The 13,064-nt window shown below is 51.7% G+C and overlaps 1 protein-coding gene across 1 annotated transcript; it reads left to right on the top strand.

Moving 5' to 3' along the window:
• The first annotated feature begins 7,266 nt into the window (after window positions 1–7,266).
• Window positions 7,267–9,027, top strand: LOC149327509 (uncharacterized). The gene has a single exon (XM_089562778.1). It carries the CDS (start codon window positions 7,267–7,269, stop codon window positions 8,347–8,349), a length of 1,083 nt encoding a protein of 360 aa, XP_089418904.1. The 3' UTR covers window positions 8,350–9,027.
• Window positions 9,028–13,064: the final 4,037 nt, after the last annotated feature.

Here is a 13,064-nt window from a genome sequence, read left to right as displayed (position 1 = left end):
TCTTCTTTATTGCCACTGGATGCTGGACTCCTCAGCGACAGCCGGGGAACGCGGGCGTTCGCATGTGGACGGACGCACTCCACATCGGCTCCGTGTCTTTTCGAAGATTCCGACCGAATTTTCACGTGGGCCACCGAAACTTTTCGGCTACATCGACGGATAACGTCACCTGGAACACGGCGACACCACTCTTGAGCCGGTAGGCCCATTTTTTGGACTTTTATCGGACTTTTGAGTGGCCACCTACGGCCGGGAGCGCTGAGCCTAGCGTAGGCCTAGCGCGCTCCCGGGGCGGCCCCGTGCGGTGCTTGCGTGTCTAGACATCGGCCAGCATGGAACCCCGGGACGCTGACGACCCTATCATGAATGAACCTACCCGGACCTCGGCCCAAGGTTCGGCGAATATTGAAGGTACGGACGAATCTCCTGCCGCGTCGCCGGTCAATGCGAGCCCCGGACTCGGGGACGCAGTGACCGAGGCCATGGAGACCTCGCCACCGCAGCGGGACGACGGGGCCGACATCGACCCATTGCAAGACGAAGACATGGATCGTTGGGAGCTTGTTTCTTACAAACGGCGCCTAAAAAGGAAAGGCTCGAAGAAAGGCTCGAAGGGGCCAGGCGATCCCCGGGAAGAAGCAAACAACAAGATAGCGCCGACAGCCGCAGCTGGCGGAGCAGAGACGCAAGCGAGTGGCGTGCCGCGCTTTACATTAAGACCACATCTGGCGGGAGCGCAGCGGCAGATAAGGCCACGTCCGCCGCCGCTACCGAAGGATGATATCAAGATCATTTATCGCCCCAAGGGAGGTCTAAAAATCAGCGAAATCCGTGTCGACCAGGCAACGCAAGCCCTCGTCGCGGCCAGCGGAGGAAAGATCAAGGAAGAAGACTTCATCATGAGACTCCGGCCCGGATCGAACATCATGATTGCGAGCACGCCCGACCTGGACATCGGCGACGTGCTCAGGAAGATCGAAAAGCTCACGATCAATGACCAGACCTATGCGACCAACACCTATCCAGCCCTACCGGACGACCTGAAGCGTGCGGTAATCCACGGCGTCATGCCGGGGCAATCACCGGCCCTACTGAAGTCGAGGCTGCGGCTTCGATCCCAAGGAGTGAAGATCCTGGAAGCGAGAATGCTGGGCAAGTCGGAAACGGCGCTCATCACGTTCGACGGCCCGTATATCCCGCAGTGGGTCATCTACCGCTCCGGAGAATTCAAGACCTACCCATATCGTCCTACGAGGCAGATCTGCTACGTGTGCGGAGAGCAAGGCCATCGTTCGGACGTCTGTCCAACGCCGAACACCAAGCTCTGCAGGACGTGCGGCACACACGACCCACCAGAAGGCCACCCGTGCAAGGCGAAATGCATGGTGTGCGAAGGCGACCACGTCACCAGGGAGTGCCGTCGACGCCTCAAGACTACTGACGAGCTCCGGGGCAGCACGACCGGCGGTCGGCAGTCCCGGAAACAACAATGGCAGCAGCAGCAGCAGCAACAGCCGCAGCAGCAGCAGCAGCAGCAGCAGCAACAACAACTGCCGCAGCAGCAACAACCGCAGCAGCAGCAGCAGCGGAACCCGCACCTGAGTCGAGAGCGCCGACCCAGGTGGCTTAGCTCGGAGCGGGACCATGGCCGCTCCTCGAGCAGAGGCCGTAGCACCGTGGGAGATCGCAGCCAGAGCCGATCCAGGGATGACTCTTTCCCGCCGCTCAACCGGTCAACGGCCAAGCCGAAGCAGCAGCAGCAGCAGCCGCCGCAGAAACAACAGAAGAAGGGCGGCGTCAAGGTGAGCTGGGGAGCGGGCTCTCCAAACCCACTGATTCCGCACTCGGATCAAGATAATATTACGCGTAACTCGAAAGAAATTAAAGAACTAAGACAGGAGAATGCACATCTCCGAAAAAAAATCGATGACCTCATTAAAGAGATGCAGGCTCAGAGAACAGGGCACGTACCGCGGCCCCCGACCCCGGCGGCCGAAGTGCAACGATCTCCAACCCCCTTAGCAGTGAACCCCGAAGAATTAAGAGCTTTCATGCAGCGCATGGATGATTTCATGATTCGCACCGAAGGACAGTTCCGCCAAACTCATGCAAGATTAGATGCCATGCAGGTCCAACTCAACCTGTCAGAACAGAACGTCACATTACTACAGCAAAAAGTTGCGTTGCAGGACCAAAGTTTCCGCAACCACGTCAAAAGTCAAAATACGCAACGAATAACAAACGAGGCCCGGGACAGGCTCATACACGAGCGCCGTTTCGGAACTGAAGGCTCCAATCAGAACAATGCCCAAGACCATGGCTAAACAAACTCCACTAGAAATCTGGCAATGGAACTGCAGGGGGTACCGCCAAAAGCAGGGACTCCTAATGCAGTTTTTACATACGCAAGGCTCCACACCCGATATAATAGCTTTACAGGAAACTAACACGACACCGTCACTCAGGGGATATACGTGCTACGATAGCGGACGCACGGCAACCTTGGTCAGCAAAAAGTTGGTAGCCATAGCCCATGACCCAATTCCCAACACCAAAATTGAACACTTAGTGACGGAAATTATTCCCAAAAAGAAGCGCAAGGAAAAGAGTGTCTTTATCGTAAACCTCTATAGCCCGCCTCGCCAGCGGGACGCGAATTTTGATACACTCTTTCTAGGGGCCAGCAAACTTGCGAAAAGCAACTCGTTGCTCATTGTAGGCGACTTCAACGCTCGCGGACAGCGATGGGGATACCCCACTAATAATCACAAAGGTATACAGGTCGAGGACGCGGCGGAAGCGATCCAATGTACCCTTTTAACAGACGAACTTCAACCCACGCGCCTTGGCACTTCGATTTGCCCGGATACGTGTCCGGACTTAACGTTTGTCAGGGGAGTGAAGCACGCAACGTGGGAGAATCTGCTGGAGAATCTAGGCAGTGACCACTATATCCTGAAGACCACGATAGCAGCCACCAACATCAAGCGCAAGCTCGGCACGGCCAAGATCACCAACTGGCCGGCTTTCCGCAAGGCTTGCGCGGACCTGGAAGGGGGGATTACTTCCATAGATGATTGGTGCCAACAACTTAAAGACATCCAGAAGCGGTACACTCAGGAAGTGGATCGCACCGAGCAAACACCAGAGGTGGACCCTCGGCTCATCAGGCTATGGGAGGCACGTCGAGGACTCACCAAGCGCTGGAAGAAGCAGCGCTTTAACAGGAAGCTCAAGCTCAAGATCGCAGAAGTCACCAAGATAGCGGAGGAGTACGCGACCCAACTGGCCAGGCAGAGCTGGCAGCAGTTCAGTAGCTCGCTGGACGGCACCCTCAGCACGGCGAAAACGTGGCGTATACTCAAGACACTCCTCGACCCTACCCAAACCAGGGCCGAAAGCGGGAAAGCTATCCGCAGGCTCGTCCACACCTTCGAGGGTACGGAAGAGGAACTGCTAGATAAGGCCAAAGAGAAATGCTACGGCACGACCTTGCCTGCGGCATACGCGAAACCATACCTGGGGAAACCGAACACCCACTTAGACAGGCCGATCACCAGGGAAGAAGTGTTCGCTGCCATAAAGGCATGCACGCGCAACACTGCGGCTGGAGCAGACAAGATCCAGAACGCACTCATACGCAACCTCTGCGACGAGGCGGTCGACCAACTGACCACCTTCCTCAACGGGCACTGGGCCGCAGGAACGGTTCCTGAAGAGTGGAAGCATGCAGAGGTCGTAATGATCCCCAAACCGGGTAAGAAACTCCAGATCGAAAATCTCCGACCTATCTCACTCACCTCCTGCCTAGGCAAGCTCTACGAGCGAGTCGTTACTCGGAGGCTCCAAAGCTACATGGAAGACGAAGACCTGTACCCCCACAGTATGTTCGGCTTCCGAGCCCACCTCTCCATCCAGGACATCCTCTTACAACTCAAAGAGGAAGTCCTCACCAACGTCCCGAGCGTAGGCGAGAACGTGGTTATGGCCCTCGACATCAAAGGAGCCTTTGACAACGTTAGCCACACGGCTGTAATGGAAGGACTTGACAACCTCCACTGCGGCGAGAAGATTCACAGCTACGTGAAGGCCTTTCTCTCCAACCGCACTGCAACGGTTGGGCTCGGAGACCTTCGCAGCGCTAAATTTTCGACCCCCAACAAAGGCACACCTCAAGGGTCCGTCATCTCGCCACTACTTTTCAACGTGGCCATGATCGGCCTCGCGAGACAACTCGAGAAGATCGAAGGCATACAGCACGCAATATACGCTGACGACGTCACGGTCTGGGTTACCACTGGGTCGCTCGGCCAGAAAGAAGAACGACTGCAAGCAGCGGCTACCTGCGTGGAAGAATATGTCAGTGCACGAGGCCTCGCCTGCTCCACCGAAAAATCAGAACTCCTGCGAGTCCATAAAGGGAAACACAAGGAAGGGTCCCTCAATGTCTCCCTCGAAGGACAGCTAATTCCCGAACGAGACAGAATACGAGTCTTGGGAATGTGGCTGCAGAGCAACCAGCGATGCGGCCATACGCTCGGCCTTCTCAAGCAATCGACCACTCAGGTCGCCAGAATGATCACGCGCGTGTCGCAGAAGCGGAGCGGCATGCGAGAGGGGGATACCCTGCGCCTGGTTCAGAGCCTGGTGGTCAGTCGCGTGGGTTACGCCCTCCCGTACTTCAACCTCAACAAAGGAGAAGTGGATAGTGCAGATACCATACTCCGCAAAGCTTACAAGACAGCCCTGCATCTACCAATTAACACCTCCAACGAAAAACTACTGGCTCTTGGAATTCACAACACCTTCGAAGAGATCAAAGAAGCCCAACTGGTCACACAGTTAGCTAGGCTCCAGCAGACTCCTACGGGGCGCTCGCTCCTTAGGCGACTGGGGCTAGGCCGAACGGCGGAATTCGAGAATCGTACTGCGAGCATACCGGACGCAATTCGCCAGACGCTAAAGGTTCGCTCCCTTCCCCGGAACATGGACCCCAACTTGCATGCGGCCCGTAGGGCAGCCCGGGCGAGGTATGTACAACAAAATCTAGCTACAAAATCCACAACGGTATACACGGACGCGGCTCCGTATACAGGAAGCTCACATAACAGCACAGTGGCGGTAGTTATTGATTCGAACTTAAAGGCATTAGCTAGCGCCTCAGTGAGGGATTGCACGGTAACCGAAGGGGAGGAGCTGGCCGTAGCTCTAGCGGCGGTAGCCGGTTATCGAAGCAACATGTCCCTTACCATCCTTACAGATTCGAGAGAAGCGTGCCGTAACTACATGAACGGCCGCATAGGTCGCGCCGCGCTCCGGCTCCTCCAGAGCGCGACCCCACCAAAAGTCACACATAGCATTTACTGGGTGCCAGGACACACCGACATAGCGGGGAACGAACGCGCCGACGAGGTAGCTCGAGGGTATACGAGCCGAGCTTCCTCCCAATCGGACGATCTACCCGACCGAGTCAGCCCTACGTACTCAGACATTCTCAACTACTATAAGGGGGTACGGATCCGCTATCCGCCGCCTCATCCTGATCTAAATCAACTAGAGGCAGTGTATTGGCGAAGATTGCAGACAGGAACATTCCCAAACCTGCATATCCTTAGCAAGATTTACCCGACGCAATATCGGGACACTTGCCCGTGGTGTGGCAGCAAACCATCGTTGTACCACATCACGTGGGAATGCAGTAAAAACGACAACTTTCGCAAAGATCCGAGTGCAGAACAGTGGGAGAGCCGGCTCTCCAGCGGCGATCTGGGTTGCCAACAAGGTCTGATCCAGCACGCCCAACGAGCAGCGAAGCTCAGCGGAGCCCTGGAATAGGGGCACCGACCCTGTGAGAAGAAGGAAGATGGACCTCTTCTTTCTCGTCTGCTACTAGCACCTTTCTAGAGCAATAAAAGTCTTTCCTACCTACCTACCTACCTCAGCGACAGCCTCTACTTTTTTATAATAAGGAATCTTCAGTCATTGCTCCTGTGGCATACGTGCGTCCCGTATGCACGTGCGCGGATAGGGAAACGAAGAGGAGGGCAGAGGTTCGGAGCGCGCTGGGTTCAGTGCTGTTTGTGTGCGTGCTCAGAACCTTTCCTTTCCCAAGTGTTTGATTGGCTGGCATCCTTTCCCCAGTCTTTGATTGGTTGCTGTCCCCGCCAAGGGCGGAGACAGAAGGCTTAAAATGGAACGCTCCCAGTTAAGTGGGGCTGATTTCGTGTAATCGACGGTTCAGTCATGTTGTAAATGGTTTTCTCCTTGCTGGTTTCTTCTCGTTCATTCATGTTTTAATAAATAGTTAACCTTCTTGGCCCGCCATCGAGTAACGTGATTGTTTGCGACTCCGAACCATCAATTCATCATCATCAAGTGTTTCCCCACATCGCCACCTGAAGGGGAAACGCAACTCATGGGCAAAAAATTCAGGGGGCACTTTGACTGTCTAAAGTGGGTAGAGGCGGAAGCGTTTTCCGCACCACCTTCGCTGTTTCTGTGGCACTGGTGGCGTCACATGTAATTGAGTACTAATTACTAAGTGATGACAAATCACTAATTAATGGTTATTACTGATTAATGCCTGAATACTAATTAACTGCTAATTAATGACGCTTAAGCTTCGCCTTTAGGAGTGGAACGCGACAGCGCGTTGTAGCGCTGCCAGGGAGTCCATGGAACGCCACCACCCGTTCGGCGCGATGCCTTGCCCTTTGAACGCAACGCTTTTTGAGGAAAGGAAATGGCGCAGTAATTCTCTGTCATCTCGGTGGACACCTGAACCGCACCGTAGAAGAAGGGAGGAAGTGGGAGTGAAAGAAAATAGATAAAGAGGAGCCGTAATGAAGAAAATGAAAATTGTATTGGAGGAAAGGAAATTACGCAGTAACTGTGTCACAAAATTCAGGGGGGCACTTTTTTTGACCTAAAGTGTGGTCACTGATGTGTGGTTAAGATGTTAAGCTTCGCCCCTAAGAGTGGAACGCGACAACGTCTTGCAACGCTGCCAAGGAGTCCACAGAACGCCATCGCCCATTCGGTTCTACGCCTCGCTCGTCGGTAAATTGGTTTTTGAGGAAAGGAAATGTATCTGTCTCTCATTTGTCGGTGGACACCTAAACCTCGCCGGAAGGGAATGAAGGAGGATGAGAGTGAGTGAAGACACCGTATTCACTAGACGCGCCTTTGTTCATTCCAAACCATCGAGCTGGCATGGCGGAGAAGCTTGTTAACAAAGCGGAGTTTCCTGTCAAAGGACTGCGGTGCATGGTGTTTGACCCGGATACTAAGAACGTCAAGGTTAAGCTCCTTTGGCTTCCCCGCTATATGGAACATCGGAGGATTGTGGAAGCATTAGAGCCTTATGGCACGGTTCAGTCTGTGGAGCGTGAAAAGTGGCGGTGCCCAGGGATGGAGCATATGGAAACGTCGAACCGTGAAATCTCCCTCACACTCAAGGATGGAGTGTCAGCAAGCACAATCCCACACACACTTAATGTTTATGGAGTGCAGGCATTAGTCCTTATCCCAGGGAGACCTCCACTGTGCCTCCGATGCAGCCGGGTTGGGCATGTACGGCGCCAGTGTCGCACGCCTCGGTGCACCCAGTGCCGACGCTTTGGCCATACTGCGGAGAACTGTGTCTTGAGTTACGCTGACAGGCTGCGTCAAGGCCAGTGGTCACGGGAAGATGACGTGGCATCAGAACACATCATGGATGTGTCTGAGGTTGTCGACGCGACCGGAGAACTAAGTCGTGAGCATCGAATAGATGGGGAACAGAAGACTTCAACACCTCAAATCAACACGGAATCTGAAGCGACTGGCCATCTAGCATCCGCGCCTCCAGAACGAAAGTCGCCGGACCCGGGCCCCCCCGTGAGTGCTACAGAGACTGCTGTGCTTGCTGCACAGGAACACCTCGTCGCCACAGGTCAACGTCCGGATATGCCTCCTGTGGAGTCAGTCGAGGCGATACAGCCAGTGAATGCTCGCCGATCCACCTCTGTTGCTGATTCTGCTTCGTCGTTGGAGGGTAACGGTGAGCCGTGTGTGGCGTCGATCTCTGGCGTGCCCGGTTCTCTGTCGGCTGTTAGTGTGGCAGCGAGTGATGTGCTCCCCTCGGGTTCGTGGGCCGAGGCCTTGGCTGTCTCAGAGGAAGACATGGACAGCACCGCACCTTTGAAACGTCCAGCAGATGCTGACGGGGTGTGTATCGATGGCGCCGACCACAAGGCACAATGTGTAGAGGCCACGGGAAGGGTGGCGTTAAAGAGGAGGGCGATGTCTGCCCGAGAGGCCGCCAATTTGGAGGCGGGCCATCCCATTCCAGGGGATGGCGTTTGTTAAGACTGGCACCAAAAATGGCGAGCGTCGCAGCATATCAAGTCGCTACCCTTAACGTTAGGGGTATGCGTAATCGTAGGAGGCAACAGCAGGTACGGCATCTCTTAAAGAAATGGAGTGTGTGTGTGGCCGCTATCCAGGAAACAAAGTTGTCCTCTGATGAAGAGACAGCAGCTGCTCTCGAGCCTTTTTTGTCGGAATACAACATTATTGTTAGCCACGCGAGAGGCTTATCAGGAGGTTGTATGCTATTCCTGGCGAACTCGCTAGAGATGACAGCCTTGTCTTATTGCATAGATGACGAGGGGCGACTTATATGCTGTGATCTCACAATTTCAGGTGTACAGTGGCGGATTATTTGTGTTTACGCCCCCACAAAGCAGCGCGAGAGAAGGCTCTTCTTTCTGTCATTAGTTGAACATTTGTGCACGGACCGCAAAATTATAATGTTGGGAGATTTTAATTGTGTTTGTAGGGATGAGGACCGATCAGTGGTATGTAAGAGATACGATCCTAGTGCTGCATTACTTACCGACTTGGTTTCTGAATATAGTCTTGTGGATGTGGGACAGGAAAAAGGCGACTGTATACATTTCACTCATTTTCAGTTTTCCTCTAATGCTCGCCTTGACAGAATTTACGTTTCTGTAGACGCGTTAGCAAGTGTGTTTGGCTACTGGGTGCGCCCCATTTTCTTCAGTGACCACTGTATGGTGTCTCTTCAGATAGGGAGGTACACTCGGCATGTACTTCACCCTCGATGGGAGTTGTGGAAGATGAATAACTGTCTGCTCTCAGACGAAATCTTTCAGCGTGCTGTACCTACTTGTTTGAAGGACGTATGGTCACGCCGTGATCTGTCCGTTTTTCAAAAGTGGGATTTGTTTAAACAGGAGATCAAAAACTTGGCAATTGAGGCCTCAGCAAGAATCGCTTTCCTGAAGAGACACCACCTTCGTGAGCTTGGGCGCACCCTAACGGAGCTACATGAGCTAGAGAGGGTAAGCCCGGGTGCCTATCTCGAAGAGATTAATAACGTAAAAGCAGAGCTTCAACAATTTGCGACAGAAAGATATAAGGGGGCCTTGATACGATCTCGGTCCCGAAGGTTTCTTGATGAGCAACCTTCTCGTCGGGCCCTGAGTGATGAAAGAGAGAATGCTCTTGCGAAGGAAATATTGGAAATTCAGTATGGTGATTGCACATACAGCGATGCGCCCGGTATTCTTGCTGCTTTCTTCGACTATTATCGAAAGCTGTTTGGTAGTTGCGATGATCCAAATCAGGGTTTCGATTACAGTTCCTTACTCGGAAACTTCCCTCGACTAGACGATGAGAAGTGTGCTATAGTGAAGGGACCTATCACTTTGGATGAAATTCAATCAGCTATTTCTGCCCTGCAGAGCCAGAAATCTCCTGGGCCAGATGGTATTACTAGCGAATTCTATAAAACATTTTCGCCGTGCCTAGTGCCTGTTTTGATGGAAGTTTTCCAAGCATCTTATGATGTGGGTGTCCTGCCTCCCACTTTCTATTCTGGGCACACAATATTAATTCCCAAAAGCAAAGATACTAATCGGTTGAAAACTGTTGAGGGATATCGTCCAATTTCCCTCTGCAATGTTGATTACAAAATTTTTGCCAAGGTTCTTAGCAGTCGTCTGCAGCTCGTCATTATGGACTTGATAGGTTCGCATCAGGTCTGTGGTATTAGAGGCCGTAGTATTCAAACACATATCCATATTGCACGTTCAGTATTAGAGACAATATCAGATGAGACAGGCCAAGTTGCTCTGATTCAAATTGACTTGGCGAAGGCTTTTGATAAAGTTCGGCACGATTTCTTGTTCGCAGTCTTGGAGTATGCAAATATTGGTGACGTCTTGCTCAAAGGCATAAGGCTGTGCTACAAGAACTCCTATACAAGGGTTATTGTTAATCAGGAGCTAACGAAACCAATACCACTAGAAGCATCTGTTCGTCAAGGATGTCCACTGTCTCCATTGTTGTTTGCCCTATATTTGGAACCCCTCTGTCTCAGTATAATTAACAGTGCAGCTATCCGCGGTTTCTCTCTGGCTCAATGTGAAGTTAAAGTTTTAGCCTATGCTGATGATGTCGCCCTCTTTTGTTCTGACAAAAAGAGTGTACTTGAGGCTCTAAACTTGACTAAACAGTTCTGTGATGTATCAGGCGCGGCTCTTAATTTAGAGAAATCCAAAGGCTTTTGGTTGGGTTATTGGGGAACTAGGCCAAGCCAGTTCGGTGATATTTGCTGGGACAGTAGCCCTCTTGAGTACCTAGGCGTTCCGCTGCACCAAGTTCGCAACAGTACAGCCTACTGGGATTCACAAATTGTAACTCTACGGCGGCAAGCACAGGCTTGGATGGGTAGGGAACTCTCAGTGTTTGCGAGGGCACAGGTCTGTAACATATTTTTGTTTGCAAAGCTCGCGTATGTCCTTCAAGTCCTGCATTGTGCGAGGAGGAAGGTGCAAGCAATACACAGAATATTTGCAACATTCGTTTGGCGCTCTCAATGGGAGCCCATGAGGCGTGACAACTTGTTCCTTCCCTTAGAGGGTGGTGGAGTGGGTCTTGTTCACCTGTTCGTGCATCAACTTGTTTCCCGCTTTTTCTTTTTTAAATCGGCAAACCACCCGTTTCTGGTAGCTGTGCTCATTAGGCGGCTTAGTTTTCATTTGCCTTACTTATTCGCACCGACTGTGCAGGCTCGTGAGGGGACTTTGTGGGGATTCCTCAAGGAGGTTGCTGACACTTTCAATTTCCTCACTGTGCGCTTCTCTTTAGATTACCTGTATAGTCTCTCGAGAAAACAGATGACCCAGGCTCTCACTGAGTCTTTGTTCCCTACACCATTGTATCGGCAGCCTTATCTGGGGTCTTTGGACATCAGTGTTCTAAAGCGTGTTAGGCGGATGTGCATTCAGGCAGCCGCTAAAACGTTCTTTTTCAAACTACACACAGCGACGCTGCCTGTCAAGACATTTCTTAATGACAAGGGGATGTTTGTACCTTGGAATGTGAATTGCCGTCTGTGTAACGTGCCTGAGACCATTGATCATTGCTTTATCCTGTGCCGTGATGCCATGTTCTTTTGGGACATACTACAACGAACTCTCAAGAAGGACATTGAAATCACACCGTACACTATTAGATTTCTGCCTGTTGACAAAAATTCTGTTGTGCCTTACGATCTGTTTATGTTGATGGGACTATTCAGTCTTTGGAAAAGCCGTATGATGGACAGACATGCCGAGCCACCAAGATCGTCCAAATCTGTCTTTCGTGAGCAGTGTGCTTTGGTGAGGAGTGTATATGCTGCACGCGAAGAACCGCCAAGCTGGCTGCCGTGCCTAGATGCATGTGTGTGCCTCCCTGGATTTTGATGTTTTCATCGGGTTGCAGTGTTGAGTTAGGGCAATGGCGGGCTCCTATTAAGCAGCCCGGCAACTTGAGACGCGATCCAGTCTGATTGGAGTTTTCCTTCTTTCTACGGATGTTCTTCCATGCAATAAAGAAAAAAAAAAGAGCTGGCATGGCGGAGTGGATAGCATACTCGTCTCTCACGCCGAAGACCGGGGTTCGATTCCTGAGCTCGAACAATTTCTTAATCGGTTTTATTTATTTATATGGCCTGACTAGTAAAGCTAATTAGGCTAGTTGGGTAATTAAGCAATTAACTAAGCTCAGTCCCACTTACTTAGAGCATCACTATACGATCCCTTCAATTGGTTGCATGGTTACTAGCCAAAGTACAATTGGCCCCGTTTGAAATTCGCGCACTGTGACGTCACGACCGTTTCCACCAATTGAAAAGCGTGACATTTTCTGTCGACAACTGCTGCTTACAACGATGAGACATTAAAGGCTTCCGCCTTAATACTTTGCTCGTGTACCCCCATCTGCTTTTCCGCTCGTTTAATACAATGCACACCAAGCAGATCTTATTACAGGAATGGGCACGTGTATTCGAGGTCATGCTTCCTTCCTAACGAAGAACGTTTCTTGTCTCTTGTAATAAACCAAGTTACTCAAACCGACAGCAGTCTACTGTCATCTAAGCATTTCTTTATAAACGAACAAGAAACTAATTCAGTTACAACAGTGACTTTGGGTCTGCGTTTCGAGCCTACCTCCCCACCCTTTTTTCCTGCTGGAGGCTCGCATGTTTTCGTGTCCACCCTTGCAAGGGCGAATTAAAGCACCCCGCGTTGCTCTGCGGGTGCTAATGGCTCATTTGTGGTCGACTCGCCGCTGCCTGCTGGCTTCGAACATGCCCAGAATGTTGTGGTGCGTGCGACGTAATGGCGGCTGACTGCTCTGCCCTCTCGGCTCTGCACGAACCTTCGATGGAGACGCCACTTGCTAAACGTATGTTTGCAAAGTCAAGTAGCAGCGGGAATGCCGCCGCGAAAAGAGCTATTCGCCTAATTGTTCGCGTAAGCAACAGCTTAGCCGATGTATTTTTTTTTTTTGGCACGATAGTACGCATTAGTACAGCCGATCCGATATCTACTTCCCCGCCTTTCGTTTCTGGCTCAAAGTGTTGCAAAATGTGCTTCTCGTTCAGTTTCTTATTCTTCTTTTCTTTTTTAATTCGTTTTCTTAATTATTAGTGGCGAATTCAACCGCGAGTCTTAATGTGCGACCATGAAAAGCCGTAAGAAAAGTGAAAAAACGGCAGACCTTTCGCT

Source organism: Amblyomma mixtum, chromosome 10 (genome assembly GCF_055824585.1).
Source record: "Amblyomma mixtum isolate Tamu chromosome 10, ASM5582458v1, whole genome shotgun sequence".
In the NCBI taxonomy this organism is placed as follows: domain Eukaryota; kingdom Metazoa; phylum Arthropoda; class Arachnida; order Ixodida; family Ixodidae; genus Amblyomma; species Amblyomma mixtum.
This window is presented reverse-complemented; position numbering and strand designations above follow the sequence as displayed.

Coding starts and splice junctions, on each gene's coding strand:
- LOC149327509 (XM_089562778.1), top strand. CDS start 7,267: ATGGTGTTTGACCCGGATACTAAGAACGTCAAGGTTAAGCTCCTTTGG.